Here is a 15,644-nt window from a genome sequence, read left to right on the forward strand (position 1 = left end):
AATGCTTAGCACTACCCTCTGATAAGCCTAAATGCTCGCCCACACTACTACAAAATAGAGCATTAGTCCTATTTACTTTTGCCTCTGCAAACCAGTTGGGGATCGACTGGACTGTGCACGGTGTAGTTATTTTTAATGCATCATATAGGGAGCCGGCTTCCTACAGTTGAATATTAATGTAAATTCATTTTATGTATTTACTTTAAATGTAAAACAAAATAAAAATTAAATACTACTGCACTATAATATTAATTCTGAAATACAAATTTAATGGAAATACATTAAACTAAAATTATGTTTTGAAGTTTGAATTAAAAATAAATGGATGTACATATTTAATTGGAATTTATTTAAATGTTTAAGAAAAATGTATAGTTAGATTAGCTTTTCATTCAAATTAGGTTATTACAATATTTTATAATTAAATGTAAGTATATATTATTTTGTATATATCTTTAACATTGATTTATAATTTAACCTATTTTTAAATAATTTAATTTAAAATAAAATAAAAATATTACAGGGTTTTATTTTTAAATACCTATTGCCATTATTTTCTAATGGGAAGGAATTGCATAACAAGTGGTTCCTTATGTGTAGAGCTGGACTTACTACTGTGTGTGTTTTTAGAAGGAACTTACACTTCTTTTGTGAATAACGAAAAGTAGGAACTTGCTCAAACGTGTAAGATACCTTTGTGATTGAGGCCTTCAGATTCAGTTTTGGTGTTAAATATTGTTGTGTTGTTTTTGTCCACAAAACAGTGTTTAACAAATTCTGTGCACCGAGATTGGAATATACGTGGAGGGTGAGGTGATTAAGTGCTTCATTAGTTCTAGAATTGGACTATGGCTTTAATGTACAGCTTGACTTTTCCTGTGATAATGCTTACTTTACAAACTCTTCGGAGCATTTTGTGACTGTGTTTTGTTTGGTGTCTGCCTTTATTTGTGATGAGATCATAATTATGTCTCTTATGGACAGACTGTGGTACAGACTCTGGCAAGGAAAGTTAGAGGCTCAATAGACAGCCACTGCATACAGATAAGGACATTGGAAGACAGTCATACCCAGTGCTTAAATTTGTAAATAAAAATGTGCCGGTGCCCAAAGCTCTCCTCTTAAACATGCGGCTGCTGCATTTAAATGTGTGAGCGCGGAATACTGAGGCAGCGTAATCCTGAAGCTATCTCGGGCCACTTCAATCCATTTACAGCCACTCCCTGCCCCTTCAGCTCACTCTTGTAGCTTTCTACTTTCTCCCGTTGTGAAGCTTTTTCGTTTTTCCCTTTCTCCGTCTTTCCCATATGTTTCTTTCGCTCGCAGGAAATGCTTGAGGCAGAAGAATAAGTGCTGACCCTCAAAAATAAGTGCCGGTGCTCCGCACCAGGAACAACAAGCACAAATTAAGCACTAGTGATACCATACTATGTACTCAAACCAAACAACTTAACAAGCACAACATTTCCTTGCTCGAGAACCTAACTCAATGTAACATTATAAAACATAGGTCTTGAAAAAGCTCCAGACTTTACCGAACACAAGAATAACATCAGATTTTTGTTTTCAATAATATTTAACAACAAATTAACTAGAAAGCTGGTATATACAATCTAAATCAACAATGTTGACTTTGTTAAAATGTATACAGCTTCAATGTATTAGTTTTCATTTATCCTACATGTAATGCGTGGTGGTTCGGCTTATCCTCTGATTGTGGGATTCAGAATTGTTATGCTGAATAGGATGATGTGGTGGTCTAACCAATCCAAGGGTACTAGGCTAGTTACAGAGGGTAGCAGTTGTCTTTACGTGCAATATTAGCTAGTGTGGCAATGGTTTCTTCTAAGCAATATTTAATAGCCTTTTTTTATACATCCACTGAAAGAGACTCACTACTTCGTATTGCCTGTTAGCGATATAAACCCATCTGCATTATCCTACCTACTAACAAACAAAAATCATTTCAACTCTGGAATATCTCTCTAACCCATTTGCTTCTAGGTCCAAAGACAGGCCAGTTTAAAAGCTCTATACAGATCCTTTTTTATTCAGGCCAAATTGTCAACCAGCACAGCACAGGATACCTGACACTACTTCTGTCATGTGAATGATGGCCAAGTAAATTAGTCAAACCAAAATCCGGATATCCATTGGACACAAGTCCCATTCCCACTATTATTTTCATCCTTCCATTGCCAACAGTTTCAATGTCACTTTAGTATCTGGCATAACCACATATTTATTTAAAAAGGTCCCCCCTGAACCGGTCTGATCCTTCTAAACATGAGCAAATCTCTTTGCTGCTAGAGGCCTCTAACATTTGAAAACTAAAGTGGCAATTCATTATTGCAACTTCTTGGAATACAAGATCTGTCTTGACCTCTCCAAGGCTGGCTTTTATCATTATGTCCGATGGGTAGAAGATTTACATTGGGGAGCAGAAGGACTCTAGACATTCTATAGACCTATCCAGCTGGAGTTTCGGTAACTAGTCTGACTATTTCTAATACACAGGAGAAAGTACAAGCTACTGGTCACAAGAACTTCTCTAGTCTACCTATTCAAAAGCATTCAAGGTGGTGGGTCGGAACTATGATACTAGTTGTTAAAGCTACTGGAAACAGGAGTAGAGTGACTGCCTTGAAGAAGCAGCATGAATCTTTCCAGGATCTTTGCACAGCTGGGCATCTTGCATCACCAAGAGTTATTTTACAAAGACTGATCTTTACTGTCCAATAACTGAGTGTTATTTGAAAATATTACAGGATTATTGTACAGAAAACAAGATCAAAATTAATCATTCTGCAGCAAAATATAATATTTTCGTCAGTACAAGTGGCCTTGGCACCTTGTGTTAATGTGAGGCAAGCTATTTTTGGTGTAGGAATACAAGAATGCAAGTGTTTTCGGTGATAATGGTTTATTATGCCCCTCCCTCTCATATTCTCATAAAAGATTTAATAGTAAATAAACAATACTATTGGTTGTACCTGTTAGGACTGGGTATTAGGCAAATGGAATAGTGACAACTGAGGCTACATAGAGTTCTCTTAACAGTGAAGTTGTATTGTGGGTCCTTGGGAGCCTCATGACTTTGACGGCCATAGAAATGATTTGCCTGAAACCAGTGCAGTTCTCTCATCCAAATCGAAGTTCTATGAAATATACCTGTAATCTTTTGCCTACAACTTCTAGTACATTGTTAGCTTACTTAACCCCTATAGCACCCAATCGTCCTATATGAAACAGTCTAAAATCCATAGGATTGTGTTATTATCATGTCTTTAGCTTATTTATCTCTGAATAATTGTGGGAAAACAAGCGAGAAACTGATGGCTTCCATTTTGGTTAACTGGGGTAGTGGAGTTGAAGGAGCATGGCTTGGAAGAAAAACAAAAGTAGGATTTTAGAATGCTGAAGTGGAATCAACCAACCATGAGCTTATTCAACTGCCCAAGAAAGAGTTATTTCAGAAATATACTTTGTTACCTCTAAACGATCACAGGGAATTTGTAAATTATATGAAACAAAATGCAATGAGTCCTCTAACAAAAGTTCACTGATATGTGATCTGTGCAATGCAATCTTTTTTTAAATTAAATGATTTCTATTCAGTTTTAAATAAGAGGTGCAATTACAGAAATAACAATTCCAAGCAGGTGAAGGTATAAGTAATCGCTGTTGAAGGTGAGTGAAATAATGTTATTTATTCTTGAGTGGTATTTGAAATGAGATGTACAAAATAGTCTCTTTAAACTTTAAAAGGTGTATGCAATGATAAAAACAATCAAAATTCCCATCAGTTTATATATATATATATATATTTATATACATATATATATATATAGGATTCACTTAACAATCACAGACCACCACAGCGAAGCCAATCAGAAGCTTCCATTTATGCATACATCAATACTAGCCATTTTAAAGTATGATAGTATGAAGTGTTGTTATCACATAAAACAAAGCTATCTGAACACTAGAACGTCCTCATAACTACCTGTCAAAATATACATTTACGATACCAAGAAGAGAAGACTGTAAACAGAAGTCAGATGTTCAAAGCGTTTTTCATGTATATCACCAATTTCCATACGTCAATGGTGCTAAGACATCCAGGCATAAATGTGCATCCCAGAGAGGATCATTGTCTTCTATTGACTGATGTTGTATTCAAGGAATTACTGCATCAATGTGTCCTTCGCCCGATGCGGAGGATGTGATCCCGGCAGTGAACCTGGGGAGCATACTAAACTATCCTAGCCAGAGCTTAATTTGAGCCAGTGGTTGCTGGTGAGGCCAGCAGCACTTGTTTTTGATGACCAGCACCTATTTTTCCGCTTGAGACATTCACCGAAATGAAGAGAGTGAAAAACACACAAAGCTGAAAGATGAAGAAAGATAAAGACAGATAAACCGGCACAAATGGAGAAAGCAGGGACCTGCAAGAGTGAGAAAAAGGGGTAGGGAGTGTCTGGTAGAGGGTTAAAGAGGCATGAGGTGGCTTAATGGCTAGAACGCTTTACTATTGTGCACATCAGAATATATCTGCACAGGCCATGGGCTTCAGAGTACAGCTTTGGTCACAGGCACTCATTAATTTACAAGTTAAGCAATGATCCCAGCCTTGGATTATCTCAATCATGAACAATGAATTACACATTGCCTATTCCCTCTTTTCTAAATACTGGGCATTTTTGTCCTTTGCTTAAAAGAAGTGAAAGTACTCATTGAATAGTACGGTGCTTCAAACTGCTCTTCTACAGTAAGGACGACTTTGGTGCATTTAACTCTATCCAATCAAGTCACTATCTTCTGGAACACAATCTCCTAATATGTTGCCAGTCAGGTTTTCCATCCTATTCCAGAAGCACAACCTGTGTAACTGGGGGAAGGCAAGATGTGTGATGTTAGAACATTTGTACTGATTATAGAAGCCTGAATTACAAATCATTTTTTCTTTGTGCACTTGGGTCTTACTCCAGGTGCAGGCGTGACTTTCTCATGAATTTCCAGGAATAAGACATTATAATTTGTTTCCTTTTTTATGAGCAAGCTTGTCGTGTTCCATCTGGACTACTCAGATGAACTGCTCGTAGGCCTGCCTAAGTACATGTTCTTGCAGCTCCAGAACATTCATTCAGCTAATGACAATATTCTGCTTGATCAGCCCCGTTCTTCTGCCACCTTTCTTACTTTCTGCAGTTACATGTACTTCATTAGGCATTTACAACCAGGGTTCATGGCTCCTGAATAGCAAGTTCATGGAAATCTAGCCAATACATTTTTTCTCCTTCGAAGGTTTCCCACAAATGTTTCTCTATTATATTAGAATGTCAAGGAGGACACACATTTATATGGGTGCCAATGTTTGGAAAATGCTTCTGTATACCCCCCTCTCCACCCACCAACCCTACAGCGCCTCGCTCCCAGAACTCCACCTTGAATGAAATTAATAGCCTACAATTTTAGAAAGATGGATTACTAATTAAATTCATCCTTGAACTGTAGTGATATAGCTCTGCCACCAACCTACCTTTATTGGGGAGAACACTGTTCTTTCAAAACTACTCATCAAGGCAATATAAACGTTTACAAAAGATTAAAAATGAACATTTTGATGAAGAATTTCAAAAATGTATGTTTCATTTTTCTCTAATAACCCAGTGAGGTTTGTCTTAAAATTAATCACCGTGTATTTTGGCAAGCTGAATTGCTCACCTTCATAAGAATGTTTTTCCCTTGTAGGGTAGGTTACGTTGTTTGTGGGGAGGTACTTTCTGAGAGGGTCCCCGTCAGGTGGACCGGGACACACACCAATTTGTTTTTTTAAAAATAGACTACTGGATCCTCGTGTTTAAAAAAAAAAAAAAGTATTTAAAATGTGTGCTTTTAATTGTTACTCATGTTTTGAAATACCCAGTTACCTTTGACGCTCATGTGTGTCAAATAAAGTTGTAGCATATAACATTTTTAAAGTGATCGGCAAACAGAGTAAGTATGTGGAAAATCACGCAGTCTTACTCTTTATGTGAACAGGTTAATAAATCAAAGACAAAACAGATACTTATAAACAATGGGTGAATGAGCTCAGGAAATAATACACTTTAAAATGCTTGTGAAAGAAAACTCAGCAGGCAAATAATCCCATTAAACGGTTATTATTAGCATTGAGCTTTGCTAACAACGAACGCTGCATTTCTCTGCGGTAACAAGACCCCTGTGTTCTGTGGACATTATGAGACATGACTATTCAGCAGTCATTGATAATTCATTACACGCAACTCATTTCTTGATATTTCTCTTTGATCTGGCTAAGCTTCGAGCGCTGCACGTAGAATGGGCCCACGGTTACCATGTTTGTTTAACTTAACATGCTTTGCTTTGGGCACTTGATTACACACCAAAACAAGAAGAATAGAACTCACCATGTAGCTGCCGTAGGCATGATCAAACATTTCTAAGACCTGGTTCCTAGAAAAGAAATACGAGGAAACAATTACAAGCATGTATGCACACAATAAAGCATATAAAAATGTATGGGTGCCTCACTGTAGGAAAGAACCTTTTTTGGCATGGTTATCCCCCACTTTTTGCCTGGTATCTGATGTAATTTCGACTGGAAATGCACTGGGTCCCCAAGCTAACGAGGTCCCTAGTGCCAGACCTCTTTCCACCAAAACTACACAGTCGTTTTTCCCAACTGGTAAAACCTTTAGCATCCTCTGTAAGTCCCTATTAAATGGTACCCCTGGTACCTAGGGCCTGGGGTACTAAAGAGGGTCCCTATGGGCTGCAGCATGAATTGTGGCACCCTAAGGGATCCCCTCACCAAGCACATGACAGGCTGCGTGTCTTGGTGCAGATAAAAGTGAAAATATGATATAGCACACAGCCTGTGTGCCATGTCCTGTAACACTGCATATAATACGTGTAAGTCACACCTCTAGCATGCCTTACAGCCCCAAGGCAGGGTACATTATATTACATGTGAAGGCATATATGCACGAGCAGATATGTCCCTGCTATGTCTTTGTCGATTCTCAGACATAGAAAGTGACCAGGGAAGCCATTTTAAATACACATGCTGGCCACTGGTCACTACGAGTTGCCTAGCTACATGATGGATTCACTGAAGATAGTGATGTTTGGTAACAAACAGCTCGTTTTGCTAAACCCACCCTGATGCCAGTGTTGGATTTACCAATATATGCACCCAGAGGGCACCTTAGAGTTGCCTCCTGAAAACCTACCAGCTACTAGGGTGTTATGTGACTGGTCCTGACCAGTTCAGCTACCTTAGCCACATTTCTGACCCCCCCAAGGTGAAAGCCAGTGCTCTTGGGGTCCAGAAACAAAAGCCTGCACTGGGCTGGGGTGTTGACACCTCCTCCAGGCAGGATGGATATTCCAGGGCAGGAAGCTTCAGAGGCCTGGCCGCCTTTGTAATGTGACCCAGGTCTCTCCAAATGATGGAGATGACCAGCCCCCTTGTCGTGACCCAACTTTTGGTACCAGGACAGGTGGGAAAATTAGGCAGATTGGAGGTGTGCCAACTTCATGCCAGTCTCACTCCTAAGGTGGACGAGCTGAAGTGGACACCACTTTTGAAATTCCTCCATCTTGGTTTGGAAGTAATCAGGCTAAAAGGGTCAAGGTTATGCTCACTTCCCAATTGAAGTGGTCATAGAAAGGGTGTAGTCACCCTAAAGGTGGACAACCCATTGGCTGCCACCTGGCACTCCCTTAAATTGAGTATTTAGGTGGCATCCCCTAAACCCTAGAACTCCGATTTGGATGATCTAAGAAGAAAAAGAAGAGACACACCTGCAGAAGAAGAGAAGAAGAAGCAGCTGACTTGGTACCAACCCTGCCGGCCTGTCTCCACTCCTAGATGGACTCTGCACCAAAAGACGCTCCGTCCTGCAGCTGAACCCCCAGAAACCTGGGAGGACTGCCTGCAATTGGAAAAGACTCAAATCTCCCATAAGCAGCGGACCTGCTCTCCAGCCAACTCCAAGGAAAGGACAGTGAAGTCTACAGATCCGCAAAGATCCTACACCCGAAGACACCACTGCACCCGCGGTCACTGACCCGAGTGGGTGGGGACCTCGGTGCCAGCAAGGCCCCCTGCTGTTCAGAGTCCAAGACCACTGTGGTTTTACCCCTCCTGGACTCCCTGAAGTCACCTTCAGCCTCTGAATGCAGGCCTCCTTTCCCGCAGCCTCTGTGGTGAGAGAAACCAGATACCTAAAGCAGCCACTGCACCAATCGCCGCCAGCCCGAGTTGAAGTGGACCCTTCCTTTCAACAATTTCCCCCAGCTCTCCTGAGCTTGAGTCCACTGTGGTTTTACTCCTCCGGGACTCCCTGGTGACACCTGCAGCCTCAGAGCATAGGATCTCCCTCCCCCCTCCAACTGCAAGTGCTCCTGGACAAGGAAACCAGACGTCAAAGGACAACCCATGCAACCATCAGCCCTGGGCCTTGGAGAAGAGGACCAAAGGTGCAACTTCGTCCCAGAGCACCTTCACATTTGTGACCCACCTGTTGGTTGTCCCGGACTGGCCACCCAGCTGGAGCAGCAGCCTAAATGCACAGAGACTAATCCCCACTAAAATACATTGGGCGCCTGACACCTACAGGACCTTGCCTCCCCAGTGCAGCCTGGAGTGACCTGTTGGTGTGGTCCTGACCCTTGCCCAGTGCTTGCCTTAAGTCTACAAGATTGGTCCAGTGAGATGTCACTAACTGCTGGTTTGCTGAATGTGTTTTCCTTAAATAGGTTAACATTGAAGAACTCTGAATTTGAACTGCATTCATTTTTGCATTTAAAAAGTATTTATGCTTAAAAACGTACTTACCTCCTAATGAAGTTCTTGGGTTTGAAAAATATATAAAAAGAAATGTAATTTTTCTAATTTGATCTCTGATTTATACTTTGAGTGTGTGACTCATTTATTGCTTCTGTGAGTACAGCAAATGATTAACACAACCGTCTGAGAAGCCTAACTGCTCGCCCACTGTAGGAAGTTGGCTCTGTATGTGCTATTTCAAAGTAAGGAATAGCATGCACAGAGTCCAAGGGTTCCCCTTAGAGGTAAAATAGTGGTAAAAAGAGATAATACTAATGCTCTATTTTGTGGTAGTGTGGTCGAGCAGTAGGCTTATCCAAGGAGTAGTGTTAAGCATTTGTTGTACATACACATAGACAATAAATGAGGTACACACACTCAGAGACAAATCCAGCCAATAGGTTTTGTATAGAAAAATATCTTTTCTTAGTTTATTTTAAGAACCACAGGTTCAAATTTAACATGTAATATCTTGTTTGAAAGGTATTGCAGGTAAGTACATTAGGAACTTTGAATCATTTCAATTGCATGTATACTTTTCAAGTTATTCACAAATAGCTATTTTAAAAGTGGACAGTGCAATTTTCACAGTTCCTGGGGGAGGTAAGTTTTTGTTAGTTTTACCAGGTAAGTAAGACACTTACAGGGTTCAGTTCTTGGTCCAAGGTAGCCCACCGTTGGGGGTTCAGAGCAACCCCAAAGTTACCACACCAGCAGCTCAGGGCCGGTCAGGTGCAGAGTTCAAAGTGGTGCCCAAAACGCATAGGCTTCAATGGAGAGAAGGGGGTGCCCCGGTTCCAGTCTGCCAGCAGGTAAGTACCCGCGTCTTCGGAGGGCAGACCAGGGGGGTTTTGTAGGGCACCGGGGGGGACACAAGCCCACACAGAAATTTCACCCTCAGCGGCGCGGGGGCGGCCGGGTGCAGTGTTAGAACAAGCGTCGGGTTCACAATGGAAGTCAATGAGAGATCAAGGGATCTCTTCAGCGCTGCAGGCAGGCAAGGGGGGGCTTCCTCGGGGAAACCTCCACTTGGGCAAGGGAGAGGGACTCCTGGGGGTCACTTCTGCAGTGAAAGTCCGGTCCTTCAGGTCCTGGGGGCTGCGGGTGCAGGGTCTTTTCCAGGCGTCGGGACTTAGGTTTCAGAGAGTCGCGGTCAGGGGAAGCCTCGGGATTCCCTCTGCAGGCGGCGCTGTGGGGGCTCAGGGGGGACAGGTTTTGGTACTCACGGTCGTAGAGTAGTCCGGGGGTCCTCCCTGAGGTGTTGGTTCTCCACCAGCCGAGTCGGGGTCGCCGGGTGCAGTGTTGCAAGTCTCACGCTTCTTGCGGGGAGATTGCAGGGTTCTTTAAAGCTGCTCCTTTGGATAAAGTTGCAGTCTTTTTGGAGCAGGTCCGCTGTCCTCGGGAGTTTCTTGTCGTCGTCGAAGCAGGGCAGTCCTCAGAGGATTCAGAGGTCGCTGGTCCCTTTGGAAGGCGTCGCTGGAGCAGAGTTCTTTGGAAGGTAGGAGACAGGCCGGTGAGTTTCTGGAGCCAAGGCAGTTGTTGTCTTCTGGTCTTCCTCTGCAGGGGTTTTCAGCTAGGCAGTCCTTCTTCTTGTTGTTGCAGGAATCTAGTTTCTAGGTTCAGGGAGAGCCCTTAAATACTAAATTTAAGGGCGTGTTTAGGTCTGGGGGGTTAGTAGCCAATGGCTACTAGCCCTGAGGGTGGGTACACCCTCTTTGTGCCTCCTCCCAAGGGGAGGGGGTCACATCCCTAATCCTATTGGGGGAATCCTCCATCTGCAAGATGGAGGATTTCTAAAAGTTAGAGTCACCTCAGCTCAGGACACCTTAGGGGCTGTCCTGACTGGCCAGTGACTCCTCCTTGTTACTTTCTTTGTTTCCTCCAGCCTTGCCGCCAAAAGTGGGGGCCGTGGCCGGAGGGGGCGGGCAACTCCACTAAGCTGGAGTGCCCTGCTGTGCTGTGACAAAGGGGTGAGCCTTTGAGGCTCACCGCCAGGTGTTACAGCTCCTGCCTGGGGGAGGTGTTAGCATCTCCACCCAGTGCAGGCTTTGTTACTGGCCTCAGAGTGACAAAGGCACTCTCCCCATGGGGCCAGCAACATGTCTCTAGTGTGGCAGGCTGCTGGAACCAGTCAGCCTACACTGAACAATTGGGTAAAATACAGGGGGCATCTCTAAGATGCTCTCTGTGTGCATTTTTAAATAAATCCAACACTGGCATCAGTGTGGGTTTATTATTCTGAGAAGTTTGATACTAAACTTCCCAGTATTCAGTGTAGCCATTATGGAGCTGTGGAGTTCGTTTTTGACAGACTCCCAGCCCATATACTCTTCTGGCTACCCTGCACTTACAATGTCTAAGGTTTTGCTTAGACACTGTAGGGGCATAGTGCTCATGCACATATGCCCTCACCTGTGGTATAGTGCACCCTGCCTTAGGGCTGTAAGGCCTACTAGAGGGGTGACTTACCTATGCCACAGGCAGTGGGAGGTTGGCATGGCACCCTTAGGGGAGTGCCATGTCGACTTAGTCATTTTCTCCCCACCAGCACACACCAGCTGGCAAGCAGTGTGTCTGTGCTGAGTGAGGGGTCCCTAGGGTGGCATAAGACATGCTGCAGCCCTTAGAGACCTTCCCTGGCATCAGGTACCAGGGGTACCAGTTACAAGGGACTTACCTAAGTGCCAGGGTTGTGCCAATGGTGGAAACAATGGTACATTTTAGGTGAAAGAACACTGGTGCTGGGGCCTGGTTAGCAGGGTCCCAGCACACTTCTCAGTCAAGTCAGCATCAGTATCAGGCAAAAAGTGGGGGGTAACTGCAACAGGGAGCCATTTCTTTACACAAGCCCCCCCCAGCCCACAGGCCAGGAGACTCAGCCAAAGCTGGGAGAGTCTTCCTAGTCTGTCAGGCGAGGATGAGTAGAGGAAATAGGCTGGTTTGTTGCAGGGCCTACTCTGCCTTACATCCTCCTGTTCAGGTCATTCCCTCTGGGGAACTGACCCACTTCCACAGTGATAGGACCTAGTCTGAACTGCCTCTTGTCTGTGCTTTTTATGTCTTCACCCATTCTCTCTATTTTGGGGTTAGAGGTATCCACCTCTGCTAATCTTATCTTAGCCAGGGTCACCCCTAGCTTACCCAAAGAGGTTACCCAGAGCTGGAGTAACCCCACCATGACCAACAGGGTCAGGGGGCCTAACTTGCTATTTGGCATGGGGTCTGACCACCATGCCAAGGATAGTGCAGCCATAAAGGCTAACACCCAGCAGAGGCCACTGACAGCTGTCAGTGCCCAGAACCACACCTTTAGCTCTTCACCTACAAGGGAAGGGGCTAAGTTACAGGCTTCTTTGGGTTCAGGGTGCCTGTCTGCTGTATTAGAGTGGGGGGTTACCACATCTTGTAGTAAACACCCTTCTTCCACTCTTTCTTCTGTTAGCTGAGGAGCCACCCACTCAGGCTTAACAGTTGCCTGACTAGCCAGGACTTCTTGTGGGTCAGGTTGGACTTTATCAGAGCCACTTTTGGAGTTCTCCCCTACTGGAGCAGAATCTCCTTGGCTTGCTGGAACCTTGGCTAAAGGTTGTCCACCTTTCCTACTCTGTTTCCTTTTCTTTTTCTTCTGGGGCCTACTTGCATTTACTGCAGAGGTAGGCACTCCAGAATCCTTGGGAGAGGACTGGCACTGGACCAGTTCCTCTCTTGGGCTCTGACTAACCTCTGGGTAGTCATTCCCAAGGAGACAATCAAGGGGGAGGTCTGTACTGACTACCACCCTTCTCCAGCTAAAAGTCCCACCCACTTCTATGGGCACAAAAGCCACTGGCCTACAAGTGACCCTGTCTGGGCTAACTCTTACTCTGGCAGTCTCACCTGGGATGTACTGGTTTGAGAACACCAGCCTGTCATGCACAATAGTGTGACTGGCACAAGTGTCTCGCAGGGCAGTGGCTGGGATTCCATTCACCAGTAGGTGGTGGAAGTGTCTACTCTCCAACTCACCTGTTGGGCCCTTTTTCCAGTTGAAGGCTATGAAGACCTCCTCATCTGAGGAGTCATCCCCAATGGCTACACTGGTCACCCCTGGAATTTTGCTAGGGGGTTTGTTTTTGGGACAAGAAGTGTCCTTGGTGTGGTGCCCTGTCTGTTTACAGTTATGGCACCATGCCTTAGTGGCATCCCAGCTCTTACCCTGGTACCCACCTTTGTTTTGGGTTGTGTCTCGGGGCCCACCCACCTGGTCTGGTTTTTGGGGGCCTACAGGGGACTCTTTTTCTTTGTTTCTAGTGTCACCCACTTTCTCCTGGGGAGGCTTTGTAACCCCTTTCTTTTGGTCACCCCCAGTGGAAGTTTTGGTTACCCTAGTCTTGACCCAGTGGTCTGCCTTCTTTCCCAATTCTTGGGGAGAAATTGGACCTAGGTCTACCAGATACTGATGCAACTTTTCATTGAAGCAGTTACTTAAAATGTGTTCTTTCATAAACAAATTATAAAGCCCAACATAGTCATGCACTTCATTTCCAGTTACCCAACCATCCAGTGTTTTCACTGAGTAGTCTACAAAATCAACCCAGGTCTGGCTCGAGGATTTTTGAGCCCCCCTGAATCTAATCCTATACTCCTCAGTGGAGAATCCAAAGCCCTCAATCAGGGTACCCTTCATGAGGTCATAAGATTCTGCATCTTTTCCAGAGAGTGTGAGGAGTCTATCCCTACACTTTCCAGTGAACATTTCCCAAAGGAGAGCACCCCAGTGAGATCTGCTTACTTTTCTGGTTACACAAGCCCTCTCAAAAGCTGTGAACCATTTGGTGATGTCATCACCATCTTCATATTTAGTTACAATCCCTTTAGGGATTTTCAACATGTCAGGAGAATCTCTGACCCTAGTTATGTTGCTGCCACCATTGATGGGTCATAGGCCCATCTCTGGTCTTTCCCTTTCTATGGCTAGGATCTGTTTTTCCAAAGCCAATCTTTTGGCCATCCTGGCTAACTGGATGTCCTCTTCACTGGAGTTATCCTCAGTGGTTTCAGAGAGGTTGGACCCTCCTGTGAGGGAGCCAGCATCTCTGACTATTATTTTTGGAGTCAGGGCTTGAGAAGCCCTGTTCTCCCTAGATAGGACTGGTGGAGGGGATTCTTCCTCCAGTTCACTATCATCTTCCTCTGTGTTATCCACAGAGGGGTTGGCTCTATCATACTCTGCCAACAGCTCCTGGAGCTGTGCTTTGGTAGGTCTGGAGCCCATTGTTATTTTTCTTATGTTACAGAGTGACCTTAGCTCTCTCATCTGGAGATGGAGGTAAGGTGTGGTGTCGAGTTCCACCACATTCACATCTGTGCTAGACATTATGCTTCTAAAAGTTGGAATACTTTTTAAGAAACTAAAACTGGTTCTAGAATCTAATTCAAACTTTTAACAAACTTTTAAACTCTAAAAGAAATGCTAACAGGGACTAACACAAGGCCCTAGCAGGACTTTAAAGAATTTAGAAAACTTTTCAAATTGCAAAAATCAATTTCTAATGACAATTTTGGAATTTGTCGTGTGATCAGGTATTGGCTGAGTAGTCCAGCAAATGCAAAGTCTTGTACCCCACCGCTGATCCACCAATGTAGGAAGTTGGCTCTGTATGTGCTATTTCAAAGTAAGGAATAGCATGCACAGAGTCCAAGGGTTCCCCTTAGAGGTAAAATAGTGGTAAAAAGAGATAATACTAATGCTCTATTTTGTGGTAGTGTGGTCGAGCAGTAGGCTTATCCAAGGAGTAGTGTTAAGCATTTGTTGTACATACACATAGACAATAAATGAGGTACACACACTCAGAGACAAATCCAGCCAATAGGTTTTGTATAGAAAAATATATTTTCTTAGTTTATTTTAAGAACCACAGGTTCAAATTTAACATGTAATATCTTGTTTGAAAGGTATTGCAGGTAAGTACATTAGGAACTTTGAATCATTTCAATTGCATGTATACTTTTCAAGTTATTCACAAATAGCTATTTTAAAAGTGGACACAGTGCAATTTTCACAGTTCCTGGGGGAGGTACGTTTTTGTTAGTTTTACCAGGTAAGTAAGACACTTACAGGGTTCAGTTCTTGGTCCAAGGTAGCCCACCGTTGGGGGTTCAGAGCAACCCCAAAGTTACCACACCAGCAGCTCAGGGCCGGTCAGGTGCAGAGTTCAAAGTGGTGCCCAAAACGCATAGGCTTCAATGGAGAGAAGGGGGTGCCCCGGTTCCAGTCTGCCAGCAGGTAAGTACCCGCGTCTTCGGAGGGCAGACCAGGGGGGTTTTGTAGGGCACCGGGGGGGACACAAGCCCACACAGAAATTTCACCCTCAGCGGCGCGGGGGCGGCCGGGTGCAGTGTTAGAACAAGCGTCGGGTTCACAATGGAAGTCAATGAGAGATCAAGGGATCTCTTCAGCGCTGCAGGCAGGCAAGGGGGGGGCTTCCTCGGGGAAACCTCCACTTGGGCAAGGGAGAGGGACTCCTGGGGGTCACTTCTGCAGTGAAAGTCCGGTCCTTCAGGTCCTGGGGGCTGCGGGTGCAGGGTCTTTTCCAGGCGTCGGGACTTAGGTTTCAGAGAGTCGCGGTCAGGGGAAGCCTCGGGATTCCCTCTGCAGGCGGCGCTGTGGGGGCTCAGGGGGGACAGGTTTTGGTACTCACGGTCGTAGAGTAGTCCGGGGGTCCTCCCTGAGGTGTTGGTTCTCCACCAGCCGAGTCGGGGTCGCCGGGTGCAGTGTTGCAAGTCTCACGCTTCTTGCGGGAAG

General features: G+C 44.4%; 1 protein-coding gene across 1 annotated transcript in view; it reads right to left on the minus strand.

Moving 5' to 3' along the window:
* Positions 1-15,644, minus strand: part of LOC138301236 (ER degradation-enhancing alpha-mannosidase-like protein 3) — a 252,313-nt gene that overhangs the window by 224,961 nt on the left and 11,708 nt on the right. The window contains exon 2 of the mRNA XM_069241496.1: positions 6,435-6,480. Within this exon, the coding sequence (XP_069097597.1) occupies positions 6,435-6,480 (46 nt within the window). The remainder of the gene's footprint in view (positions 1-6,434; positions 6,481-15,644) is intronic.

This window comes from Pleurodeles waltl, chromosome 6 (assembly GCF_031143425.1).
Source record: "Pleurodeles waltl isolate 20211129_DDA chromosome 6, aPleWal1.hap1.20221129, whole genome shotgun sequence".
NCBI lineage: Eukaryota > Metazoa > Chordata > Amphibia > Caudata > Salamandridae > Pleurodeles > Pleurodeles waltl.